General features: G+C 44.4%; 1 protein-coding gene across 3 annotated transcripts in view; it reads right to left on the bottom strand.

Moving 5' to 3' along the window:
• Nucleotides 1-25,701, bottom strand: part of IFT43 (intraflagellar transport 43) — a 79,748-nt gene that overhangs the window by 42,025 nt on the left and 12,022 nt on the right. For all 3 annotated transcript variants that reach the window (XM_034643124.1, XM_002914709.4, XM_034643125.1), the window contains exon 3: nucleotides 7,739-7,803. In XM_034643124.1, the coding sequence (XP_034499015.1) occupies nucleotides 7,739-7,803 (65 nt within the window). The remainder of the gene's footprint in view (nucleotides 1-7,738; nucleotides 7,804-25,701) is intronic.

Below are 25,701 nucleotides of genomic sequence, written 5' to 3'. Positions count from 1 at the left end.
GTCTCTATCTCTGTCGAATAAATAAATAAAATCTTAAAAAAAAAAAAAAAAGTAGTCCTGCCGAAACAGTGAGCTGGAATCTAACTTGCTAGATTAATCTAGATCTAACTACCAGCTTCACAAGGAACATGAAGGACAGAGGAACAAGGTAAACACCACGATCAGGAAGCACGAGCCAAATCCAGAATATGGGACACTTGTAAGACTTGTTTCTCATTAAAAAAAAAAGAGAGAGAGAATGAAAAGAAAAAAAAAATCAACGGCATGGAGAAAAAGGGAAGCAGGGGTGTTGCAGAACAAAAGGGAGACTAAAGACATCTAATAACTAAATATAAGGTGTAGACCTTGATTTGCCCTTTTTACAATCCAACTGTAAGGACATCTTTGAGACAACGGAAGTATCTGAATATGGCTAGATATCAGATGACATTAAGGAATCATTTTTAATTTTGATAGGATAATGGAATGATGGTTAATAAACAAAAATAGTCCTTATCAGTTAATAAAAATTATCTTCAGCAGGAGAGGAAGGAGGGAGGGGAACCATGACTGACATTCTTTCTATACTGTCAAACTTCTCCATTTATCCTTGGATTCAAAAAGGATAAAGGATTTCTCACAGCTATATTATACTTTCTTAACTTAGCTTTCATATAGATAGACAGATAGATAGAGCTATCTATATATATATATCCAGTCCTTCCTTCATCTTTTTCAAAACACAAAACACTTAAAACTATCATTTTAATGGAAAACTAGGGTGACAGACAAGACTGCCTCTGGTTACAGCCTAGGGGCCTTGGTAACTCTGGGCCTGGCCCAGCGGCCGAGCACACACATCTCAGCACACCTGTCCCCACGGTGCAGCACAGGGCACACCAGTGGCGAAATCCCAGCTAAGCTCCCTTCCGTGCTAAAAAACTAACTTCTGTGGGGAGAGAAAGCCTGTCACAATGCTGGTGCAAGAGGACAACACACATGTTCGCAACAGTGCTTATAGATCGAGGAGCCCGGCGGCTCTGTGAGTTTTTGGCCTTTCACACTTTTGTAGCCTACTAAGAATGAACTAGTCACGGCTAACAAGAAGGTAAAGAGACTCTGGTATGGCAATGACACAGAGAGAGAGAGGACAGAAGCCCTTTAGTATTCTTGGAACATCTATGCCATTAAAAAAAGAGAGAGAGAGAGAGAGAGAAGGAGGAGGGAAGGGGGCAACCTCAGGCCTGGCACTCGGCTGCTCTCCCGCCATCTTGATGTCCTTGACGCGTGCAGATGGTGTGGAAGGGCTGGCGCCGGAACAGCCCAGGAGAAGGAATGAGCGGCCAATGGAGATTTATGTGAGGAGAGTGAGATGGACAAGGTAAAATTGTCAGGAGGAGTTGTTAGAAAGTAAAATATATTGTGACAATTCCACTCCTGCCGTTCATCAATAAACTGACAGATCATTTAGTGTCAATTAGGAGTGATAGATGGACAAGTCCCCATGATCCCGGGCCAAAATTAATGGCTGGGAGGGAGAGGGTGATTGAAAATGACGGCTGACATTGAGAGCAAAGTCCTGAAAGTCCCTGAGGGCCCATTACTTGCCTCATTCCCTTGCAGATCAATGCAGGGACAAACCCAAAAACAGACACTTTGAGACAAAACTTAATCAGACTACCTTTCCTTCCTCTCTTTACCGGGTCTGCTTGCCTCTTGTTCAGCTCTGTTCTCCATGGCCAAGTCAGCGACCCACAGGCTATGAGGACCCCAGATGGAATCTTTGGCAGAGCTATGACTTTGGTGCCCGGAGAAGGGAAAGGTAGTAATCTCAGGCCCCAGGATATTCCTGAATACAGCCCTTTCCTGTGGCTCAGGGATGAGTACGTGAATCCTGGCACCCAGAATCTCTAGCTAGTGTGGTGGTTGATACACGCTCTGCTCTCCATCTTGGGCAGTGTCGTGCAAATAAAATAAATCCCAGAAATTATATCCCTTGACTATGAGCTCCTGGTTCATATCTGGAATTAGCCCTTCTACCTCCCACTGGCAACAACATAGCTGTGGACCTCTGTAAACCTCCCTTTCCTCCTACCTCCCCTGTAGAGGGGAACCTACCTTAGAGAACAGAACCTACCCAACAGAGTTGGTATAATGCACCTCTAAGGTGTAGCTGTGGACTGAATGTTTATGTTCCCCTCCCCCCCAAATTCATATGCTGAAACCCTAATCCCTAATGTGATAGCACTCGGAGGTGGGGCCTTTGGGAGCTAATCAGAGGAGGTCCTGAGGGTAGAGCCCCCACGATGGGACTGGTGCCCTTATAAAATGAGGAAGAGATACAAGATCTCCCTCTCTCTGCAGGCACACACCGAGGAAGGCCACGTGAGGGCATAACCAGGAAGAGGGCCCTCAACAAGAACCAGACAATGCTGGCACCGTGATCTTGGACTTCTGGCTTCCAGAACTAGCAATCAACGTGACAAATAAATGTTTGTTGTCTCAGCCACCCAGTCGATGGCATTCTGTTCTAGCGGCCTGAACTAAGCCAGTGCCATTATTATCACTTCAAAAGAATTCAAGTCGAGCACATGATTTTCCAGCGTGAATTCTCTGCTCTAAGCAGAGTGACAATAAGGTTACTATCCCCCTACACTTCCATGTACACCAATGCTCTCCTCACGATCCTCTGTACATGACAGTCCACCCAGCCTGACCCCCATGTCCTCTGTAAGGGACCCCTGGTCACTGTGATACCTCTCTCTTCTGATGTCCCATCACCAGTGTGAGCCAGTCCATTTGGTTCTCGCTTGCAATGCGCTCCTTCCGCTGGTCCTGATTTTTGTGAACAAAAATTCCTGAGCTTCCCAATTCGAATCCAAGCTCTTGCAGGCCAGGAGGCACATCGACACTGTACCCTCTGGGGTGCCCTGCGAGGAGCGGGAACTCATGCTTTCCAGCCCGAATGGGTGGGTCCTCAATGTGGCCCAACCCTGGCCTCTCCTACCCGTAGCCAGCTGCCCCCTCCTCTTTCTGTCACACATCTGCTCTACTTTACCTCCAGAGGCCAGCTCTCCTTGGCTCCAACGAGCTCAACAGTTTGCCTTTCTACTTTGAAAAAAGAAGAAAACCAAGGGGCCAATCCAAAATGAAATTCCTCCAATTCCCTATTCCCTCAATTTTTCTTGGTAGCTTACCCAGCCTTTCCAAGCTCCCTCCTATCTTGGAGGAAATATGTCCCTGCCTCCTTCCGTCCAAGGTTAATTGATCTCTTTTGGACAGTTTTATCCTTCCAAGGATCCTGCTCCTCCCATCCCTCCTTTTTCACCTGCAATCACTGTCCCCACGTATGACACACGTGGTTCTCCACACAAACCTCTCCTTCCAAATACTGTCCCATTCTTTCCTTTTTTCTCAGGGAAGGGGCCTAGATCGCCATTTCCTCACCTCAGTTTCTTTTCAGCCCCTAATCTGGCTTCTGCCCCCGTGCAATTCACCGTAACCATGTGATCAAAGGCCCCTAGTAATCTCCAAACAGCCAAATCCAAGGCTCCGTCCTTGACTTCTATTTGTGTAGATGACCCAAGTTGTACCTCTCTTCTGGCCTCTCTTCCAGACTCCCAAACTGCGGAAAATTACTTTCATGGACCACCACCAGCCTACAAATTAGGTCTCTCCTTCTACGGTCCCTACCCAATGGCACCGCCCCCCAACCAGTCATGGAAGCGAGGCACCTTGCAGGACCTTCCACTCCCTCCTCCTTTGCCCTGTGTCCAACCAATGGCACTTCTGTGAACTCCAGCTCCAAAATGTCCCCAAAGCTCCTCTCCTGTCCATGCTCACACCACTACCCTTGTCCAGCTCTTATCATCCTTCAAACAGAGTATTACCTTCCCAACAGTGCTTCCAACCTTCCAGATCCCCACTTCCCACACTGATAGGAAAGTAACCTGATCTGATAACAAAAACACTGATGAGATCCTTCATTTGTTCAATCAACAGTCACTGGGCACTTGTTATGGACTGGCACTATTCGAGGTACTGGGCATATGTAAGTAAGAGTGTGTCTCCTCTCAAGGAGCTTACGTTATAGGAGAGAGAAAAAGACTATATGCACGTGCACACCCACAAACACACGCATGTATGTATACATATATGTCATGTGCTGATACATAAAGTAAGAGCTGGAAACACAGAGTGACGAGGGTGCTACTTATAAAGTGAGGTCATCAGGCAAAGCCTTGTAAGCCATGGTAAGAACTCTGGGATTTACCTGGTCTATGGGGAATGCCATGGGAGGGCTCTGAGGAGACAAGGGAAATGATCTCACTTATGTTTTAAAAAGGTCACTCTGGCTCTCTGGAGATAAGACGGAGGCAGAAAGGATGCAGGGGGAGACAAGTCAGGACTTTCTCAGTCGAGTCAATACCAGAAATGACAGCGGCTGGAGCCGAGCGTCGGCAGTGCAGACCACAGACGTATTTCATCCGTAGACTTCACCTGCTTTGCTGANGAGTCAGGACGTTCTCAGTCGAGTCAATACCAGAAATGACAGCGGCTGGAGCCGAGCATCGGCAGCGCAGACCACAGACGTATTTCATCCGTAGACTTCACCTGCTTTGCTGACAGACTGAACATGGGCTGAGATAGAGAGGGATCCAAGAGGATTCCAAAGCTTATGGTCTGAAGTAACGGGGAAGATAGAGTCACCATTTACGGAGACCTGAGGGAGACTTTGGGAGGTGCAAGTTAGGGGACGGGACAGGAGGGGTGACAAGGAAGAGGACTGATTCAGATATGCTATGACTGAGTTGTGTATCCAAGTGGAAACATCATGTGGACGACAGGATGTTCGGGGAAGGGACTGGAGGGATATATATTTTGGAGTCGTCGCTGTGAAGGGGATAGTCAAACTCCCAAGACTGGGTTGAGATTGCGCAAGCGTGCGTGTTGACAATGGAGAGAGGAGGTTCGAGAGTTGGAGGTCCCCCAACTTGGGGAGAGGTCGAGACTAGGCCACAGATTGAGGAGCCACACAAGGCAATACCTTGAAAAGTAACATATGAAGTGGAAAAGCACCTTTTTCTAAGAGCAAACTGATTTGATCTGGGAAAATCTTTAATATATTCATTGATATATTCATTTAATATATTCATTTTTGAGATTTCCTTTTGTTCTCTAAGCAGCAGATACAGGGTTTGTCTCATCTCCATATTTCAAAGTAAATTCCAGATATGATAAGCACTAAAATCCCCTAATACCTTAGGAAAATGGGGCCACTCTAGAAGACTCTCTCTGATATACGAGACCTACCTTTCAAAGTTACCTTCTTGTTCTTTGTTAGCACTAAAAAGTAGTGTTACGTCCTATAAAGGAAAGCGTGTGTATCTGCCGGCATATGAATAGACGGAAAGACCGCTGGAACAAAACAACAAGTCTAAAAGTAGACTCAGGTGCATACGAAGATGTAGAATTATGATACAGGAAAATGTAGCAGAGAAAGATGGAGTTTTAAATAGATGGTGGTGGGACCACAGCCATTCGGAAACAGATAAAACTGATCCATACCTTATATCATACAATAGAATTAATTCTGAATGGATCAGAGATCTAAATTTTTAAAATGAAAGAGTATGATCGTGTTCCAATAAAACATGATCATAAAACCTGACAGCTAGCTTGTGGGCCAAAGTTTGCTGAATCCTGATATATAGAAACAAAGGAGTAAATTAAAATTGTATATGTTCATGTTTAATTCTGAAAAAAAAAAAAAAAAAGTGTAGGTAGGATAGACCAGAAACTAATAGAGAGGTTACCCATAGGGGATGGATGGGAATGAGGTAAAGGGAATAAGGATGGGAGCGAGACATCTCTGAATGTGTGTTTCTATACTATTTTGATATGATAAGAAGTACACAAAATCACCTGTTCTTGCCCCAAACCTACAACTTGAACCTGATCATGAGGAATCAGTCAGAGAAAACCAGAATTTAAGGCATTCTATAAGACAACTGGTCTGGACTCCTCAAAGAAGTCAATGTGTGGAAGAGCAGGGGAAGAACTGGAATTATTTTAGATCAAGAGAGATATTTTAGATAAGAGAAAAAATTTATCTTTATCTAAATAAATTTATCTAGATAAGTTTAATTAAAAGTTATCTTAGTTAAAGAGGCAGAACTACCCAACACAACGTGTGAACTCTGACTGGATCCTGGGGCTATAAAACACATTTTGGGACAATTGGGTAAATTTAAATATAAACTACTATTAAATATTACATCATTATGAAATTACTTGGACGTGATAATCATACNTTCAAAAAAGTCAATGTGTGGAAGAGCGGGGTAAGAACTGGAATTATTTTAGATCAAGAGAGATATTTTAGATAAGATAAATTTATCTTTATCTAAATAAATTTATCTAGATAAGTTTAATTAAAAATTATTTTAGTTAAAGAGGCAGAACTACCCAACACAATGTGTGAACTCTGACTGGATCCTGGGGCTATAAAACACATTTTGGGACAACTGGGTAAATTTAAATATAAACTACTATTAAATATTACATCATTATGAAATTACTTGGACGTGATAATCATACTGTGATCATCTGGAGAATGTCCTTAATCTTGAGAGATGCATGTTGAAGTATTTAGAGGTGAAATATCATGACTTTTGCAACTTGTTTTCAAATGATTCAAGTCGGGGGAAAAATATGTGTGTGTGAGACAGAGGGGGAAAAGAAGGGAGGAAAGAATTAGAAAAAATATATATATTTTGAAGGCAACAAGTGCTGAAGGAAATTCCAGACAAGAGTAATGTCTATGTTTCAAGAAAAAGAAATTCCCTTCCCAAGTCTCCCTTAAATAGTTCAGCTTGGTAGTTGGCCATCCTCTGCTGGTGTAGTAAATATTTTTTTCTGGTTTACTTTTCATCTAAGACTTTGTGTGAGAGATTAAAGACCCAAGTGGTATGTAATCCTACAATGACTAACAGGCATTTCCACTCTGTTTAGAAAGTTACTTTAAGAACACAGAATGATGGTCAAAAGGTGCAAACTTCCATTTATCCAGTAAGTCAGTCATGGCGATGTCATGTCCAGCATGGTGACTACAGTTAATAATACTGTTGCATATTTGAAAGTTGCTAAGAGGGGAGATCTTAAAGGTTCTCAGCACAGGGAGAAATGTTTTTAGAACTATGTATCGTGATAAATGTTAACTGTACGTTGTGGTGGTCACTGGCAAAATATACAGATACGGAATCATTATGTTGTATACCTGAAACAAATGTAATGTTACATGTCAACTGTGCCTCAATTTTTAAAAAAAAGAACACAGAATGCTACAATATGGATGAACTTTGAAAACATCAGGCCAAGTGAAAGGAGTCAGTCAGTCAGAAAGGACCACATAAAGTAGGATTCTATGTGTGTGAAAAGTCCCGAACAGCCCAGTCATAGAGACAGAAAGCAGAACGGTGGCTGCCTAGGGTTGGGGAGACCATGGGACGTGGGAAATAACTGTGAACGGGTATCAGGTTTCTTTGAAGGGAGGGTGATAAAAATGTTCTAAAACTGACTGTGGTGTTGGTAGCACAACTCTGTTAAGGCACCAAGAACGACCAAATTGTACATTTCAAATGGGTGAATTTCATGGAATAAGAATTCCACCTCAAGAAAGTTGTTCCACAAAAATTAAGGAAAAACAACCCAAGAGCCAAGTGCCCCCCTCCACCCTCTCAAGCTGCTAGGCACTTACTTTGAAGCCTTCATGGACTCATCTGCCCAGCCTCCTTGTCTGCGGGGCGGTTTGGGAGGGGGAGCCTAAAAGGAGACGAGAAGCCAAAATCACAGTCACTCACCATTGGCATTCATGTATGCAGGGGATGAGGTTGAGGCCACCCCAACCAAGATTCTATCAAAATCTTTCCAGTAAAAATACAGTAGCCTTTCTAATTTACTTTCAAAATCTGGGTGCTTTCGAACCCTTCTGGTGGGTGTATAAAAGCAAGATCTGTATGGCAAAGTCTGCTGAAAGCCTTAGAAACGCTTCAGACTTTTTTAAGTCAGCAATTCTAATCCAAGGATTTATCCCTAAAAAGAATCAGAGAGAAACATAAGGGCCATTTTTGAATGGTAAAAAATTCAAAACCACAATAGACAGCAATAAGAAATTAAGTAAATTCATGGAATACATACGTGAAAATACTAGGTAATAACAAAGGACAATGGTAAAAAAGAATATTTAATGAAATGAGAATGTTCGGTATATAGTAACTTTTAAAAAACATGTTGTAAAACAGTAGGTATATGCCTCCAATTTGGTAAAAAGATTTTTAATACGTAATACCTAGTGTTAATTACATGAATGAGAGGGGACTCCAGTGACAGAACTGTGGTCAATTTTTAATTCCCTTCTTTGTGTTGTTGTGCATGGTCTAATTTTTTTTTTTTTTACAATCACATTATATTACTTTTATAAACTGAAAGGTAATAAAAAAAAAAAGATGTAAGAGAAAGGTTTGCTTACAGACATAAACTAAATGGGTGGGTTAAAAATCTACTCAGATTATTTGGGGAAGAAGGATTCACCTGCGAAAGACGCCTTCAGGACCCCAAGTGCTGGCATTCTGGTCCAGCATATCTCAACTGGAAATACCAAGGGAGTGTCAAACAATTCACCGAGTCAGTCAAGTTGGATAAAAGAGCAAAGAACACTTCCTATTTTCCATTCCCCAGCATTCCCCTAGGGCTGTTTTTTGAAATACCAACTTTCTTTTTCTAACAATCGCATATAATTATTACTGTCATCCTCAGTCTAAGGAGATACTTTGATGAATGGACTAAAACATGGGTTGGCCAACTTTTTCTATGAAGGGCTAGGCAGCCAATATTTCTGAATCTGGAGGCCACACAATCTCTGTTCCAAATGAATTCTGACACTGTAAGGCAATAAACAGCTACGGACCATAAGTAAACAAAGAGGTGTCTCTGTGTTCCAATAAAACTTTATAAAAACAAGCAGGGGGCCAATTTAGCAGGAAGGATGTGGTTTGCAGAACCTTGGACTAAAATGTGTCATTGCAACATCATTTAAATTCATCACTTAAAGCCCAGTTTGTAACTTTTTAAGAAAACATCCTCCCAACATGCCAGAATACCTTTATACTTTCGATATTTTATTTTGCACCAAGATGCATTTCCTTCCTGGCTTCTCTAGTAGCAACCTAGCCTGCCAAGGACGTGTTCTATCTAGATAATGGGCCTCTCTTCAGGGTGAGCCAGAACCTGCTGGAGATGGCCAACTGAGAAGAAACCAAGCCCCAGAATGCCTGTATCCAACTCAGCTCCCAGGAAATGCTGAGTAGCACCGTAGAGTTTTCTATGCTATAGGCAGGTAATGGAGCTACCTGGGGGACTCTGTTAGAAATGACAAAAATGCAGAAGTGGAAAACAAGCTATTGTTTATCTCTACCAGACGGATAGCCAAAGAAGACCATGAGATGCTCACCACTGCTGCCCAGTCCACACATCCTTATCTGGTGTACATGCCACCCACATTCACCCATCCTCAGGCCACAAGGGGAAGCCTTCTAGTACAAGACCCCCACTGCCCTTAGACCTTGACTGCACCAGGGTGCACCAGTCTGACTCAGTTGGAACCAACTGATCACCTCTGTCCCAGGAATCCAGAATTGAAGCTCAGAGGTTAAGCTGTTTGGACAGCATGAGCACTGGAACTCTAAGGACCAGCAGGAATCAGAATAAACCCGAAGTACCACAGACCCAAGCTGTAGAGAAGCAGAAACCGACCACCCTGTCTTGTTGAGCTCCTACTGTATGTAAGGCCCTGTGCTGGGGAGACTCGAAGGGTTAACGAGAACTGAACGTAACTACATGGGGCCCCCTTGAGGATGTTTTCAAGCAATCTGGCCTACAGGCTATCTTCCCTGTGCTGCTGCAGGTAACATCCCATATTTCTTTACCCAAGGATAGGACCATCTTGTGATAATGACTACTCCTGAATTTGGAGGCTGCAGACCTGTTGCCACACGTTGTGTCTGCCCAGACAGTGGTTTCTCTGTTTTTACTATTAAATTTAAGCTACCCTCATAAAAATTGGAATATTCCCACATAAAATGTCATTCTCCGGCTTCTCATGAAAAACTCTAAGAGCCAATAACATTGGGGCTGAGTCGCAGCTGCCCCTGTAGACAGGACCTGTGCACTCCAGGTGGCCCCAGTCTCCACTCTCCCTCTCTGCCTCCTTCCTGCTAAAGTCAATGCCAGTTGCCATCGATTACTATTGCTGTTGTGCTGCTGTTTCTCTTCCAGGGCAGAATCCTGGGTTCCTGTGCCTCGCGGAAGTGGCATTCGGGAACCTAGGTGAGGTGTTGAGAAAAATGGGCAAGAGCATATTTCTTGGTTGGAAGTGTGAGCTTACCTTACGACTTCAGTGCACACACTGAGGGAGTATCTGTGTCTTACCCCTGGCCCCACATCACTCCCTGGGGCTACCTGCCCAGCCCCTCCCCACCCCGCAGGCACCTGGACATGTGACCCCTGAGCAACCCTCTCAGAGTTGGGCTTTCTTCTCTTGGCTCTGGATGTTGGGAAGCACAGAACGAACCAAGTCAAACCCAAGGTGCCACAAGGTCGGGGTATCCGAGTCGGCCTGGTGCCTTCCCAGTGCTGTGAGATGCTGAGAGTCCGCAAGAAGGCCGGGGACCTGTGTGGCACTGGCAGGGTTCCGCTACTTGTCTCCTGATCCCGGCCATTTTCTACTGTGGGGTGTGGGTGCCCACGGTGACGGGAGGTGCAGAGACTGAACTGGGAAGGGGCTGTGAGAGATGACACAGCATGGAGAAGGGGCACAAGCAACAGACACTTCTGTCAAAAGGCACGCCTTTGAGTACCCGCTAAACTGGGGGACTAAATCAGTGGCTTCACGGTAAGTGCTCAGAGCAGTGCCGGGCACGTCAGTACTCCATCATCCCTGTTACCATCGCCGTCGTCATCATTATTACTAATGTCCATATAGGAAAGGTTAGACTGTGGGTCATAAAATATACTACCATTTGGAAAAAAGAAAAAGAAAAAAAAAGACTCCTTTGAGCCCAGCCTGAGCTGTCACTCTGACTACTAAGGGACATTGTGTGGTTAATAAAGCTCCCTCAGACTCGAAAAACCAAAATGACCGGCTTGATCTCCTTTAACCACAAATCCCAGGAAGCCATGGCTATTGAGGGGATGAGTACAAATCCCTTCGGGCCAGAGGACGCACAAAGACACACTTTCTCTCATGCTCCTCCCGTTACAAAATGGTACCAGCTGCTTCACGAGGACGGCAGCTTCAAAGCAAAAAGATCACCACATAAGAGCCCCAGCTTCACATCCGATGGGACTGAAAAACTGGTTCCAAAATCACAGGGTATTTTCACGAGTGACCAAAGACTTCAAGAGTTGACATGATGCTGTAAGAACTACGTAAGCTACTCTTCCCCGAGATGCCAAGAAATTCTGTGTGCAAAGTGGGGCCGAGGCTACGACTGTTCTCTCCGCTCCCCACTGGGAGTCTCGGCCAACCTCAGGAGAGAGCACAGCGGCAGATGGGTGGGAGACCAGAGAGGCAGGCAGAACATTCTCTCTGCGAGCTAGGGCTTGGGCATGAAGCCGGAGCTGTCTCCTTCCTCATGGGGAATGCTCAGTCTAGTACTCTGGGTCCTAGGGTAAAATACGTTTTTTTTAATACTCCCTACTATGAGTCTTGTTACGGCTACACACGAATACGTTATCTGGATGAAACAGACTTAACTAGGCACTATGAAGTTACCAAGGCTCTTCCCCAGAATGCAACTTTGCTCCCCATGTGGGGAGCTGGCACTGTCCCATGTGCACCGGGTGAGAGAGGAAAAGCAGATGTCACTTCTGTCCTCAAATGTTACCCCTGTTCAGTGAGGCACAGAAGAGGCCAAATTCGGTGTAGATCGGGTGAGGACGAACTCTATATGACGGCACGTCAGGCTCAGTGGGAAACTTAAGAGGCCACAGGGGAGGTGGGAAGTAAGGGTCAGGGATGGAGGTGGGGGTCACTCCAGGGACGAAGGTGAAGCTGAGGAGGAATCCCTCCACCATGGGATAGTTCCACTGAAATTCTGCAGTTTTCTTGCCACCTCTGGTGGTTTTACTGGAACACTTTCTCCTGTCTCATGAAGACAGAACTCAGGACACACCGAAGATCAATCAGAACTGTGCCAGGCCAGGAAGTGCCGAGGACAAGGTGAGGGCGAGGAAGCTTTATGGACGTGAAATAGAAACAGATTTCTGAAGGAACACTCAGGCAGCCACAAATGCTGTTAATTGATCATCATGTTGGTAGGAGTCCCTGGGAAAACTCTCGGGGTGGGGGGAGTGGTCTGAGCAGCTTGGCACCTATTCCTTTCCAACTCAGGCCATAAGTAGAAGCTGATGCAGCTTGATCACAGTGCAGCGGTTCGACATTAGGTGCAAATGATCTGTCAGAAAGGTAAGGAGATGACTGGCTTTTAGCAATAGAATGTAAAAGGTCTGGCAGGTCCTTTGCAGGAACAGTCCAGCCCGTGAGTGCCTGGCTGCTCTTCCGAAGAGCTATGATGACATCTAAATACCCAGTAAGCCCTGTTTCAAAAAGAGGGCCACAGCTTTCTCCCAGGTGATCTGAAACACAGGACATACTCAGAGGCCACGCCACTCCCGTTGCCCCTTTTAGGACCAGCTGCCAGAACTCTGCTGCCCCTTTCCCAAAGCGACAGACGGGATGTGGGGGGACTGCAGGGGCCTGCATGCGCCCCCCAACTGGACTGTCAGAGCTCTGGTCCCTGCCTGGGGTGGTGAAAGGTTGTAACCCTTTAGTTACGGGCCCTTCGTTTGGGGTCAGGGGTCCTTCCCTCTCCTGCCCATCAGGTCTGGGCAGGACAAGAGGACATGAACATATGATTGATGTGCTCTCATATATTTTGTGTTTGAGCTCTCTGTGTAATGACCCAGACATTTAAAGGAAAGGGAATTTACTCTTGCTCCATCCTCTAAACTAGAAACTTAATCTTTTGGCAGCCTAAGACAGTCAGTCATGGCATTTTTCTCCTTCATGGAGCCCAAAGACTCCGGAATGTCCCCTTACCCAAGCATGTGGGGAGACATTACCAATCTGTTTGAGTCATGACTTCAAAAGAAGTCTGTTTGCTAATCCTTGTGTTAGGAGGAGGGAAAAACAAATAAAACAAAACAAACAAAAAACCCCCCAACTCTGCATGGGTGAGGAAGGGACAGCTCAAGTGATCTGAAAAGCCTGAAAGAAGACCTGTTTCTAGAACTCAAAAGTCCTGCTTTCTCCTTTACGTTGCTCTCCTGAAATTCAGCGGCATAGCCCCAAGACATCTGCTGGGAAAACCATTTCCAGTTTGGGCAGGTTTACTGCCAGGTAACAGTATCCAAACTTGCTTTAAGAAGAACGAGGCCTTAAAACGTGCAACACCACGAGGGCCAGAAACAGGAACGGGGGACGGAAGCCCACAGGCAGTGCACCCCACGTGTTCTCTCTTGAAAGCTGGAGTCACGTCTCCGAGTGTGGGAAATGAGCACCGCCTGCTGGGGCTGCCGCCTGACGGACGGAGGGGGCAGGACCCCGCATAGCTCCTGAAGGGAAGCAAAAATGTGCTCTCTCCAAAAATAAACAGGGGGCAGGAGAGACTGAGAGTAAGGAGTTGGAAGCACGTGACTGGCGGCTGCAGTCCTGAAATACCAGCATTCTACAAAAAGGAGCCTGTGAGAGGCAGGGAGCGCGCGATTCAGGAAACGGCCTCTTTATATGGTCTCATCCGAATGGGCCAGGATTCAACGAACTGGAATTACTCTGTCACAGGGAGCCTTGAGGGCCAGACTTGCTTCTGATCTTTATATGGTTCCCCCAGATTCTTAAGATGCCGAAATAGAAAAGATGCTGCAGTGCCAAAAAAGGAGCCTTTTGGGTTCAGAAACTTCTCACACACTCTCGAAAGTCCTGGAGAAACCCCACGATGTGAATCAGTCCCAAATCCAATGGCAACCTGCTTCAAAAATGCAGTGCAAACACACGCATGAATTCCCAACAGCAGAGACATTCAGTTAGGCAAAGATCCGTTGCAAACTTCACACCCAGCCATCTATTTCCCAGCTGCTAGGGGCAACACAGCTCCCATGTTCAACCCTCATCTGTGGGCTAACAGCAAACTTCCCTTCCTTTCTCTAGCAATCCGACCGCAGATCCAAGAAAGGTATTCTTCTAATGCTGGATGAGGGACAAGCCTAACACCGATTAAGACAAGAGTACCACGCAGGGGCTGGTGCTCATTCCTCAGATCTGTCCTCCGTGCCCATTTCCATCTCTGCCAATGTCTTCCTCCAGCCTTTGGCTGTGACAACTAATTCATCACAGGCCTCAGCTTCTCCCTCATGGATTTAAGGTCATGGAAGGTAATGGACCATCCAAGCTTAAAACTGAACCCCTGTGAGGAAGCACTGCTCTTTCAAGATGAAATGGACGTAACAAAATGCAAAATCTGTTTTAAGTATAAGAAAGAAACTTGAGTGTCAGTAGATGTTAAAACCATTAGGTGAAAGATTGATTGATGGGGAACCAGACATTCTCGAGGTGCCAAAGAATCACCCTATACATCACATGCAGTCACAAGGGAGAAAATGTTCCTTCACAACAGAGATACCTATCATGACCCTCACTCACTGATCAAACTTCACAGTGTTACCGGGGGGAGATGAGGTGCTGTCCCAAGAGGCTCACAGCCCCACCCGGGAAAAATTCCTGCTGCTAATGGTCATCAAGCCCTCCAATGTGACTTCTGGCTTATTGCCAGAGGAAGAACGAGAACAGGAAGAATCAGACAAATCCAGCATGGGGGGAATCTCTATAAGACAACTGGTCCAAAAGTCAATCCCAGACTATTCTCAATTAAGAGAGACTCCAGAGACATGGAATGGAGTGGTTCTTGATTGGATCCTGATTTAAAAAACAGCTATAAAAGACATTTGATGACAACTGGGGAAAATGAATATGGACTGGGTAATAGATGATGTTAGGGAACTGTGAACACTGTGAGGTGTGGAATTGTGGATTTCTAGGAAAACACTCCCATTTTTTTTTTAGAGATACGTGCTGAAGCATTAAAGTGACATGTTGTGATGTTTTCCCTGAAATAATCCAGCAAAAAAAAATATATAAAACACACACATATCTTAAAATGGTTTACAGATTACCATTCAAGCAAATATAGTTATTGTTAGTAACAGCTGAAGCCATGCGGTGGGTCTATGTTGTTCATTGTACTATCGTGTTTATTGTGTCTACTTTTCTGGATGTTTCTGATTTTAATGTAAAGTCAAAAAAAGAAAGAAACCAGATGCATAAAGTTTAGGTTAACAAAGGAGACAAAAAGCAGGGCTGATGAGGAAGAGGGGCAGCGATATGAGAGTTGTTCATGAATCTATCTGCTCAGGGAAGAACCAGGCTGAATAGGGACAGACATTCTTCCCTTCATGGCTGCCAATTCTTAACACCAACACCCTGAGGACCAGAAAACAACTCTACACCCAAAATCTCTGGTCTTGAGATTCCTGCCAGAACTACAAGTGACAGGAGAGTGAGCTTTTTATACAAAGTGCCTCCGTACACCCTCCCTTGCTTCAGTTTACTGTGGATTATAGTCTAGCTGTGTGTATATATGGAAATATGAAATTTGGGTAAGAAAAAAAATGTGGTAGAAAGAACATGAGACTGGACAGCAAGTCATGCAGGTGTCCTGATTCTACCACTAACTACTTCTATGACTCTTGATTTTCACTCAAGCTAGAAGGGATTCCTCTAAGTGCTACAATTTTGGTGATTCTAGGAGTCCATGAATTACAGTATTTTCAATTCAGGGAGGGAGTATATAGGCTAAGAGATGTAAACGATGACAGAACATTTATCATCGGTTTGAGGTGAAAGGAAGGAGATGGAGACAAAGAGAGAAAGAGAAGACAAGGCCCAGAGAAAAAATGAGAATAAGCAAAAGGATGTGATCAATGGTGAATAACCAGCCTAGGCAATGACAAAGATTATACTCACTAATTCATGATAATATTAGTCAATATCCCTTAAGGGTTTGCAAGATGCCAAAGCGTTAGCAGGATCGCTCTGCAGAATCCTCATGCCCCAGTGGAGGACGATGACCACATGCCAAGTTTACCAATGAATAAACTGACACTTAGAGGTTAACTCACCTAAAATCATCCTGTTGGTTAGTCACAGAGCAAGGACTCGAGTCTAAGACCCTGACACCAAAGCTCTGCACGGAATCAGGTACTACGTGAATTCCTAGACATTAGATGCGAGCTAGCTAGAACAGCCTTGAAAAGACAAGAGGAACTACAGAAAAGACTGTCTGGGTTGAAACAAAGTGGCCAATAACAAAAGAGATGAAAATGACAAGGGTAAAGTTTGGGAAGACCAACCCAAAAGGACCATCTCCTTCCTTTACTTTCTGGGGGAGACAGTAAGATATAGCTGCTCATGATGGAAGTGTGTTCAACGAGATGGGAGGACCAGAAGGTAGCTTGGTCTAACCCTTACCTCTTCGGTGCGGTCACTGCAGCTGAGGGATGGGTTAAGGGTAAAGTCAGGGTTAAAAAGTGATGCCGAAAATAAACTCTGCTGTCACTGAGCACTGTGCCAACCTGTATTAAGATGAATTCAGTATAAATCTTTGTACTTGGAAAGTGGCCATCTTTACTGCCTGTCACAGGATAGGCTTCTCATACCAACAGAGCAGTAGTTGGAAGAATGAGGGACTAATTGCAGGGAGAAGGGAGTTTGCCAAAAAGAAGGAAAGGAGAAAAGCCATAGTTTTAAAAGAGGGGTGGAGGGACAGGTTGAGGGGAAAGGAGGGAGAATCCTGGGTTCAAATTCCAGAGTCGTCATTTTCTAGCTGTGTAGCCTTGGGCTAGTCATGGCTTCACTAAGCCTCCTTTTCCTCGTGTGAAACACAACAATGGTCCTGAGTCCCTTACAGACCCATTGTTAACACTGGAGACCATCTCTGGCACAGAGCACACAGTACATGGTGGTCATAGTGGCTGCTATACTGTTTATCAGAATTCATAATAGTAATAAAATGCACACTCGGGAGCCAAGAATCTCAAATGCCTACAGTTGAGACAAGAGGAAGTTTCTGACAGGCAAACACGGCAGGGACCTCGATCTGGGGCTGCCTTGCATAAATTTCATTCCGGGGATCCAACTCTTATCTATTCCAGCTTCCCTGAAGACAGAGAAATCCTTTAAAGTTGCCTCAACCAAGAAGAGGAAGCCAGAGTTCTCCTGCTCGCTGAGAAATAAATGCGATGCTCAGGACAACCACAGGGTCTGGCAATTACTCTGCTGGTGTCACACGTCACCAAATATTCCCACATACCCTATAATAAAAGACCTGTATCCCATATCTCAGTCCGCAGTCATCAAACTGCCCACTTCAAATGACTCATGGGATGGGGCTGCCAGCAGTTTGCCGAAGCGGCTGATCCAAAGAGAACAGACTTCAGCCCCCCAGATCATTCTTAAAATTCACCATAGATTTTTCTACCTTGGATGGCATCCTCTTCAACTCAATCCTACCCCCCGGGGTCATCCCAAAGCAGCTCTCCCTTCTTGGGTCTATACCTTCCAGACACTTATAAAGCAATACCCTGGTTCTCCCATACTTTTGGCAGTTCAGCCAAAATAAACATTCTTTTCAACTTCCATCATAAATCAAAACCAATACATTTCTGTCATTCTCTTAACTCCTTTCAGTTTGCTAAAATCCATCCGGCAAGTGTGGAGCCAGAAATGTGCACCCTGTCGAGGGCGGAAATTCCCGGAACTCCAAGAGGCCACCCCTCCTGGCACCTGTGACTTTGTATAAGCACAGTCTAGACTTGCTACCTCAACCAGATCCAGTGTGGAAGAACTCGGAGGAAGCTGAGAGCGGAGGAGCACGCAGTAACCTTGACGTTTCAAGAAACCTGATCTCTCACAAGACTCCTCAAGGACGATGATGGAAAAGAAACAGAGGGAGCTTGAAAGAAGTCTTAAACCACGGGCTGGCAGCCCCCATCACTTAAGACCTAGAAAGAGCAATGCCCATCTCCACTCCCCGCCCGTCCCCGTGGTGAGACACCGTACACCACAGCCTCCCGCTGCCGCTCTTCTTTATCCTGCCTCGCTTGTGGAAGCAAGACGAGAAGGTGCTAGCATACAGCAAGGTTATGGCTGGCGAGTTAGCGCCCACTTTATTCTACTCCTCACTTCAAGTAATTCAGGAATCACAAAATTAAAAAAAAAATTCTAGAACTGTGTTTCCCAAACTTAATTTCATGGACTGTTGATATTTCAAGAAACAAAGTTTGTGGGGAGTAGGAGGTGGTTGGCAGTACAGAGTTAACAGTTTTTAGTTTTGTTAAGAATCTTTTTTAAAAAACCACCATTTCCTCTCATGATCATTTTACTAAAGAAGGGACCTTTTCAATCTCCCCAATAGGAAGGACACAAACCAGGATAAAGAATGTTCCTTTCATTTGATCAAATTTAGTTTATGGAAAACTTACTACATTGTTCTTGGTTTTCTCATGTTGGTAAAAACTTCCTCGTAGGCCAGGGTTAAAACACGCTTCTATCTCTTTTTCAGCTCATCAGTCCAAGCCCAACGGGGATTTCTCAGGCTCTCATCCCACCCTTTCGGGAACAAGAAAGGCTGAAGGCCAGCCACTCTACTCCTTGTAGGTGACGATGTCCTAATACAACAGGCGTGACCTAGGTAGTCACTTAATCTATACATTTTGCTGCTCAGTTTGAAGTTGTGCAGGAAGACCTCCAATCCTTCAAATAGTCCACAGCCAACCTCTCCAACTCGAGAGGCCTTTCTAGATTAACTTTTCAGAGCGCTCAGCACAGCGTGTGCACAAATGGGCACTGCCAGCCTGGTGACTGTATCACAGGTCTCTGGGCCTCTTTCACACCCATGTTTTTGACCATTACTTCCAAGTGCACCACGGATGTCAGAACACTTTCTGTCTCAATAGCTAATGTACTGAATGCTCCCGTTAGTTATCCTAGGAGGAAACCGACACGATCTGTTTCTGCAACAACCACTCTCATTCTTTTCTTGCCAACAGTACCACTTGAAAAAACCACAGTAGATGCTGAAACAAACCAAAAGCAATTGGCAGGTTCTGGACTCAGTAATGGGAGAGTAGTTTGTATTCGACTAACGTTCACACAGATAACAACCATAAACTCTGGACGAAATATATAAAACAACTATTCGAAGGCACTGGAGGGCAAACAAAAGCAGGCAGAAACTGGAGGGGACTTGACCCTTGAAAGAAAAAACTGTACTGGGTAAAAATCCATGTTTAAGTGGATTTTCCCCTTGAATGCACTCTCCAGTCTGCGCAGCAACCGAGCAGCTAGAACTCAGGCAGAAAGCTGCACTTTTATTGGCTTGAGGACAAATGTGGGGGCGGCCAGGGTCAGTAAAAATATAAAGGGAGAAATCCTGGGAAGAAAGGAGCCCCAGATCTGCATTTTTACTCTCCTAAAATCCTTTAGGCAATGCCTGAACTACACCAAGGAACCCAATGAAAAGCAACTGCTGAAGAGATAAAAAGAAAAACAAGAAGCGCGCGCACGCGCGCGCACACACACACACACACACACACACACACAAAGGTGCTGAGTGGAGATGAGACCTCAGCTGCTGCTCCCTGCAGCGGAGAGAAATGGGTTTGAGTTCCACCAAGTTCAAGGTACTTGGTACATACGTCAGGTTTTCCACCGAAATCTCGAGTGAATCACACCTTAGGTAAAGACCATGTCCCAGGACTACGGGATTTATTCTGGGAGTAAAGGCAAAACCAAAATAGACCTGACCTAACAAAGCCTAAAACCAAGTCTTCATAAGTTCAAGGTGCTCCGCAAATAATTAAACTGCCTACTAAACCAAAAATCAACACTTCTCAGAGGACGATAACATAATCTAGTATCCACAATGTATTATCCACAACGTCCTGTGTACAAACAAAAATGAATGGACATGTGAAGAAACATGAAAATGTGACCTACGATCAAAAGAAAAACCAAAAACTGATCCCAAGATGACCCAGATACTGGAATTAACAGATATGGGTTTTATTTTTATTTTTGAAGATTTTATTTATTTATTTGACAGAGAGAGACAGCCAGGGAGAGAGGGAACACAAGCAGGGGGAGTGGGAGAGGAAGAAACAGGCTCCCAGTGGAGGAGCCCAATGTGGGGCTTGATCCCAGGACCCCAGGATCACACCCTGAGCCGAAGGCAGACGCTTAACAACTGAGCCATCCAGGTGCCCCACAGATAAGGGTATTAAAGCAGCTGTTATATAAATACGTTCAAGGACTTTAAAGAAAAGATGATCATAATGAATGCACAAATGGGGAATCTAATAGAAGCTAAGTAGAAAGAAAGAAAGAAAGAAAGAAAGAAAGAAAGAAAGAAAGACAGACAGACAAAGGGAAAGTTAGAACTTAAAAGTTCAGTATCTGCATTAAGAAGTTTTAGTTTCATGACAGCAGAAGAAATAATCCCTGAACCTGAAGACACAAAACAGAAAATATCCAGTTTGAAGGGGAAAAAAAAGATAAAAGGTGGGGGAAAAATTAACAATGCTTTAGGGAGAAAAAAAACACAGGACAAACCAGTGACAATATCAAGCAGTTTAACACATATGCAGTTGGAGTCCCAGGAACAAGGAGAGAGAAAATGGGGCAAAAATATATTTGAAGAAATAATGGCCTAAAATTTCCCAAATTTGGTGAAAAATACTGACTTACTGATCTAAGAACCTCAGCAAATTCCAAAGAAATCAACTAGCTACATCACAGTCACACTGCTGAAAACCAAAGAAGATAAAAAGGAAATCTTTAAAACAGCAAGAGAGAGAAAAGATTTACATAAAGGAGAACAATCCTCAGAAACAATGAAGACCAGAGGACAAAGGAATGAGGATCTTTAAAGCGCTGAGAGGAAAAAAAAAAAATCTCAATTCAGAACTCTATATGGACAGAAAATATCCTACAGAAATGAGAGTGAAATAAACAGATTTTCCGATCAAGCAAATAGGAAGTGCTTCTTAGCAAATCCATCCTACAAGAAATGCTAAGGGAAGTCTTCAAGTTAAAGAAAAATGCTGCCAGGTGGAAACCTAGATCTACCAGGAAGAAATGAAGAACAAGAGAAATGGTAAACGTGGATGGATATAAAAAAAACTATTTGTTTCTCTTAATGTCTCTAAATGACAGCTAGTTAAAGTGAAGCGACAAATGACAGTGTGGAGTTTCTGAAGTATGTAGGTTTAAAATATGTGACATCACCAGCACAAAGGGTAAGGTGGGTCAAATGGACTTCTACGGCTGCAAGGCTCTCACATTTTACCTGAAGGGGTACAACAGGAACTCCATGTAGCCAGGGATGAGTTAAAGGTGTATATTCCAATCCCTGGAGCAGCCACTAAAATAAAGTATAAAAAACTATACCTAAAAAGCCAATGGAGAGATGAAAATGGAATATAAAGCAATTGGCTAAGCAGGCTGACATAATTCTCTATTACACTGGGTAAAGGCATGTGACCAGAAATGTTTCAGTCAGTCTATCACCAGTGACAGTCAACATCAGTCAGTACCCTCTTCCTGTAAAATATCATTATCAGAAGGATATTTTACTATCATTCCGCTCCTTCTCAGTAATTATTGACACGCTACATAATGAGAAGAAATCTAGCCTAGCTAATGATTTCAATGAAGCTTCCTGATCACAATCTTCTGGTTCCTAACTGACTGGATATTCTCTATTCACAGCACACCCCTTCCATCTCCTCACTGCTCCTAAATCCTGGCACTCCCCCCGGATGTCTCTTCTCTGGCAGTTCTTTCAAGTAGAGCCCGTTCATTTTTTAAAAACCCCACAAACCCGGGCCCCAGCTGGGGCGCACTCCCCATAGTTCCTTGAGACCGTTATTCTTCCAAATCATTCTGGAACACTTCTCTTGAAACTCACTTGTTCAGCTACATCACCTCTCCTTCCTTCTTCACGTCCATCACAACAACCGCAGGGAGCAGAGACTGATCCAAAATTCGGGTATTACTGCTCCACAGCCTGCCCCAGCACTCTAAGCAAAGTCGATGCACACATCAACAGTCCATCCGATGCTCAGCCCAAGAGTTCCCTGACTCTTCAAACACCAGTGACCTTGCTACTTTCTCCTACGTGTCACAACCCAGAACTGCTCCATCCCTGAAGGATCTAGTCCCCTCCTTCCGTCCTCATCCAAGACCTTCTTTCTTGGTTCCCTTCCTTTTCCATGAACCCAGCTCACTCCCAAGATCCATCACACTATGCTTCACTCCTTTGCCTTTTTACCACATTTCCCCCAGAACCACCCAAATCTGGATCAAGTCACCCATATGCCTCCACTCTGTCAAGACCCACCTGCCGAGCGGTGTTGGGAACCTGCACAACCACGCAAATTAAGGCCTTCTTTCAGCTGGGTCCTACTGGTCTCCCAGCTTCGGCCTCACTTTCCTCAAATCTATACCCCATACCTGCGTGGGCCCCTGGGAGTTACGGAGAGTTCTAGATAGGGAAGGGATGCTAGGTCTCAATCAGGAAGCATTTTCTACGTAACCATTTCTGGTACACTGCCTAACAAGTTCTCCAAGGAAAGGCATCTGAATATCCAGGGCTCTCATAACTTAGTTATGATTTCTTTTCTCATTATAAATAAGTATTTACTTTCATAGTTTTTTTTTAAGATTTTATTTATTTGACAGAGAGACACAGCGAGAGAGGGAATACAAGCAGGGGGAGTGGGACAGGGAGAAGCAGGCTTCCCACCGAGCAGGGAGCCCGATGTGAGGCTCGATCCCAGGACCCTGGGATCATGACCTGAGCCAAAGGCAGGCGCTTAACGACTAAGCCACCCAGGCGCCCCTCATAGTTCATTTTGAACTCATAATTTTGAATTATTTTTCTTGAGGTGGCCTCCAAACCATGTAAGTCTCAGGGCTCACAAAACCTGGATCTGTCCATGACCAATGCTTGCCAAAGTGCTCCTTCTAAAATGTAAATTTAAAAAAATAATAATATGGGCACCTGGATAGCTCAGTCGATTAAGCGTCCCAACTCTTGATTTCGGCTCAGGTTCTGATCTCAGGGTTGTGACACTGAGCCCCATTGTCCGGCTCCACACTAGGCATGGAGGCTGCTTGGGCTTCAGTCTCTCCCTCTCCCTCTGCCCCCTCATCCCCTGCTCACATGTGTGCGTGCATGCTCTCTCTAATAATAATAACAACAACAATAAAAAGCAAATTTGGTCGTAGCTCTTCTCTGTTTAAAACTCACACATTTGCACCTGGAGATCATGAAAGGTCTGTGAGCTACCCAAAGGAATGAGAAGTTTTTCCTATTTCTTCTTAAATACCCTAGTCCTGATGACTCCCACATCTGTTATCATTAGTTTTCAACTTTCTCTCTTAAGCTCCAGACCACATTTTCAACTGTTTACTTAACAGACCTTTTTGAAAATCCTGAAGGCAACTCAAATTCAAAATGCCCTGAGCTGAAATAATGATCCCTTCTTGCTCCCCCACTGCTGAGACTCTTAAATCCTCAGTCTCAAAAATATCAGTATCTATTCAGTCATGTTAGCTACGTGTGGGGTGAATTCCAGACTGTCCTTCCTCCTACCTCCAACAGCCAACCTGCTACCACATCCTATCTATCTTCTTTTAAAAACGTCTCTGGGCACTGACCTCTTCTCTTCACACCCTTTGCCAGGTTTGAGTTAATTGTTTCCCGAAGTAACGTACATAGCCTCTGTAAGCAAGACAACCGCAGGTGGTACGTGGGCATGCCTTTTAAAAACAGCCATGCATTTAATTTTGTCTTATTTTATTTAAATTCAGTTAACATATAGTTATTATTAGTTTCAGCTGTAGAGTTTAGTGATTCATCAGTCTTATATAATACTCAGTGCTCATGACATCACATGCCCTCCTTAAGGCCCATCACCCCGTTACCCCATCCTCCCCCCCAGCAACCCTGTTTGTTTCCTAGAGTTAAGAGTCTCTTATGGTTTGCCTCCCTCTCTGACTTTATTTTTCCCTCCCTTCCCCTATGATCCTGTTTTGTATCTTAAATCCCACATATGAGTGAAACTACATGATAATTGTTTTTCTCTGATTGACTTATTTTGCTCAGCATAATACCCTCCAGTTCAGCCATGCATTTTAATGTGAAACCTCAGAGACCACCCTATTGCTAAATCCAACAGACCCTGCTCGGGCCCTCTTAGTGACATCGAACACTCTTGACCCCTCCCTCCTTCCTGACACTCTTACCTTGGCTTCTGGATGCCACAGGTGCCTGCATTTCCCTTCCCCATTCTGGCCAGTCCTCCTCAACCTCTTCTGGTGAGACATCCTTCGGCTGTGTGTTCCTTAAACACGGATGTCCCCCACTACCAACTGTCCCTTACAGAGGTGGGCTTCCATTTACCACCCGAATACTAATGACTTCCAAATCTCTAGCTCCAGCTTCCCCGACGTCTCCAGGTAGGGGTCTCACAGGCATCTCAAGCTAACCTGTCCCTAAATTGAACACATCATCCCCTCCCCCCAACCTGTTCCTCATTCACTGGACAAGTACCTTACTGAGGACCTACAAAGTGACAGGCTCAGGCAGAGCAGAACAGACACTTCTGGAGCTTGTAATTAGGGAGGGACAAGGACCTCAATAATTACACCAACGTAATTACCAACTGCGGATGAAATGATAGAAAAAGTAAAAAAAAAAAAAAGCTAAAGAATATAATAAGGAGAGGTAATGAAAAGGGTAATATTCTTATTTAAAAAGGAGTGCTATTCGTGCTGAACCCAGTGGAGAAGAGGAGTTAGCCCAGCGAAGACTAGGGATGAGTATTCTAGGGATCCACTCCAGTCCAGTCCATTCCATTGAATTCAAGTATTCTAGGGAACTAGAATAAATGGGGAGCAACATAAGCAAAGTAAAGACTCCACGTGACTACAGCAGGGTGGCAGGTGTGAAATGAAGCTGGAGATGCAGGCGAGCACCAAATCACATAGCTCCAAGGTAAGGACTTAGGATTTTTTTTTTCGGTGAGTGAGCTCTACACCCAATGTGGGGCTCGAACTCATGATCCCCAAGATTGAGAGTCGCAGGCTTTACTGACTGAGCCAGTCAGGTGTCCCTAGGATTTTTTTTTTAATCCTAAATGCAATGGGTATCTATTAAAGGGTTTTGAGTATGAAATGAATGACACACATTTTTATCAGACCACTCTAGCTAAGCGGCAGGAGGGCAGAAGCACAAAAGAAGAGTCCAGTTAGAAGCAACTGCCACAGTTCAGTAAGTTAAGAGTGGCTTAAACCATTTCACTCATTCTTGATAATTTTTTTTTCCTAACAGGATGGTATTTATAGCCATAGATTTCGAGAAACCTTTGCTCTGGGAGCCTTGCCTGAATATAAGTCAATTTTCATTACAACAAAAGTATCATCATCATGAAAATCTTCACATACCAGAAAAAAAAGATCTCTGAACACAGGCCAGTACTCTACTT

Source organism: Ailuropoda melanoleuca, chromosome 14, assembly GCF_002007445.2.
Source record: "Ailuropoda melanoleuca isolate Jingjing chromosome 14, ASM200744v2, whole genome shotgun sequence".
Classification (NCBI taxonomy): Eukaryota; Metazoa; Chordata; class Mammalia; order Carnivora; family Ursidae; genus Ailuropoda; species Ailuropoda melanoleuca.
Note: the sequence above shows the minus strand (reverse complement) of the source record. Positions and strands in the feature narration are given on the sequence as shown.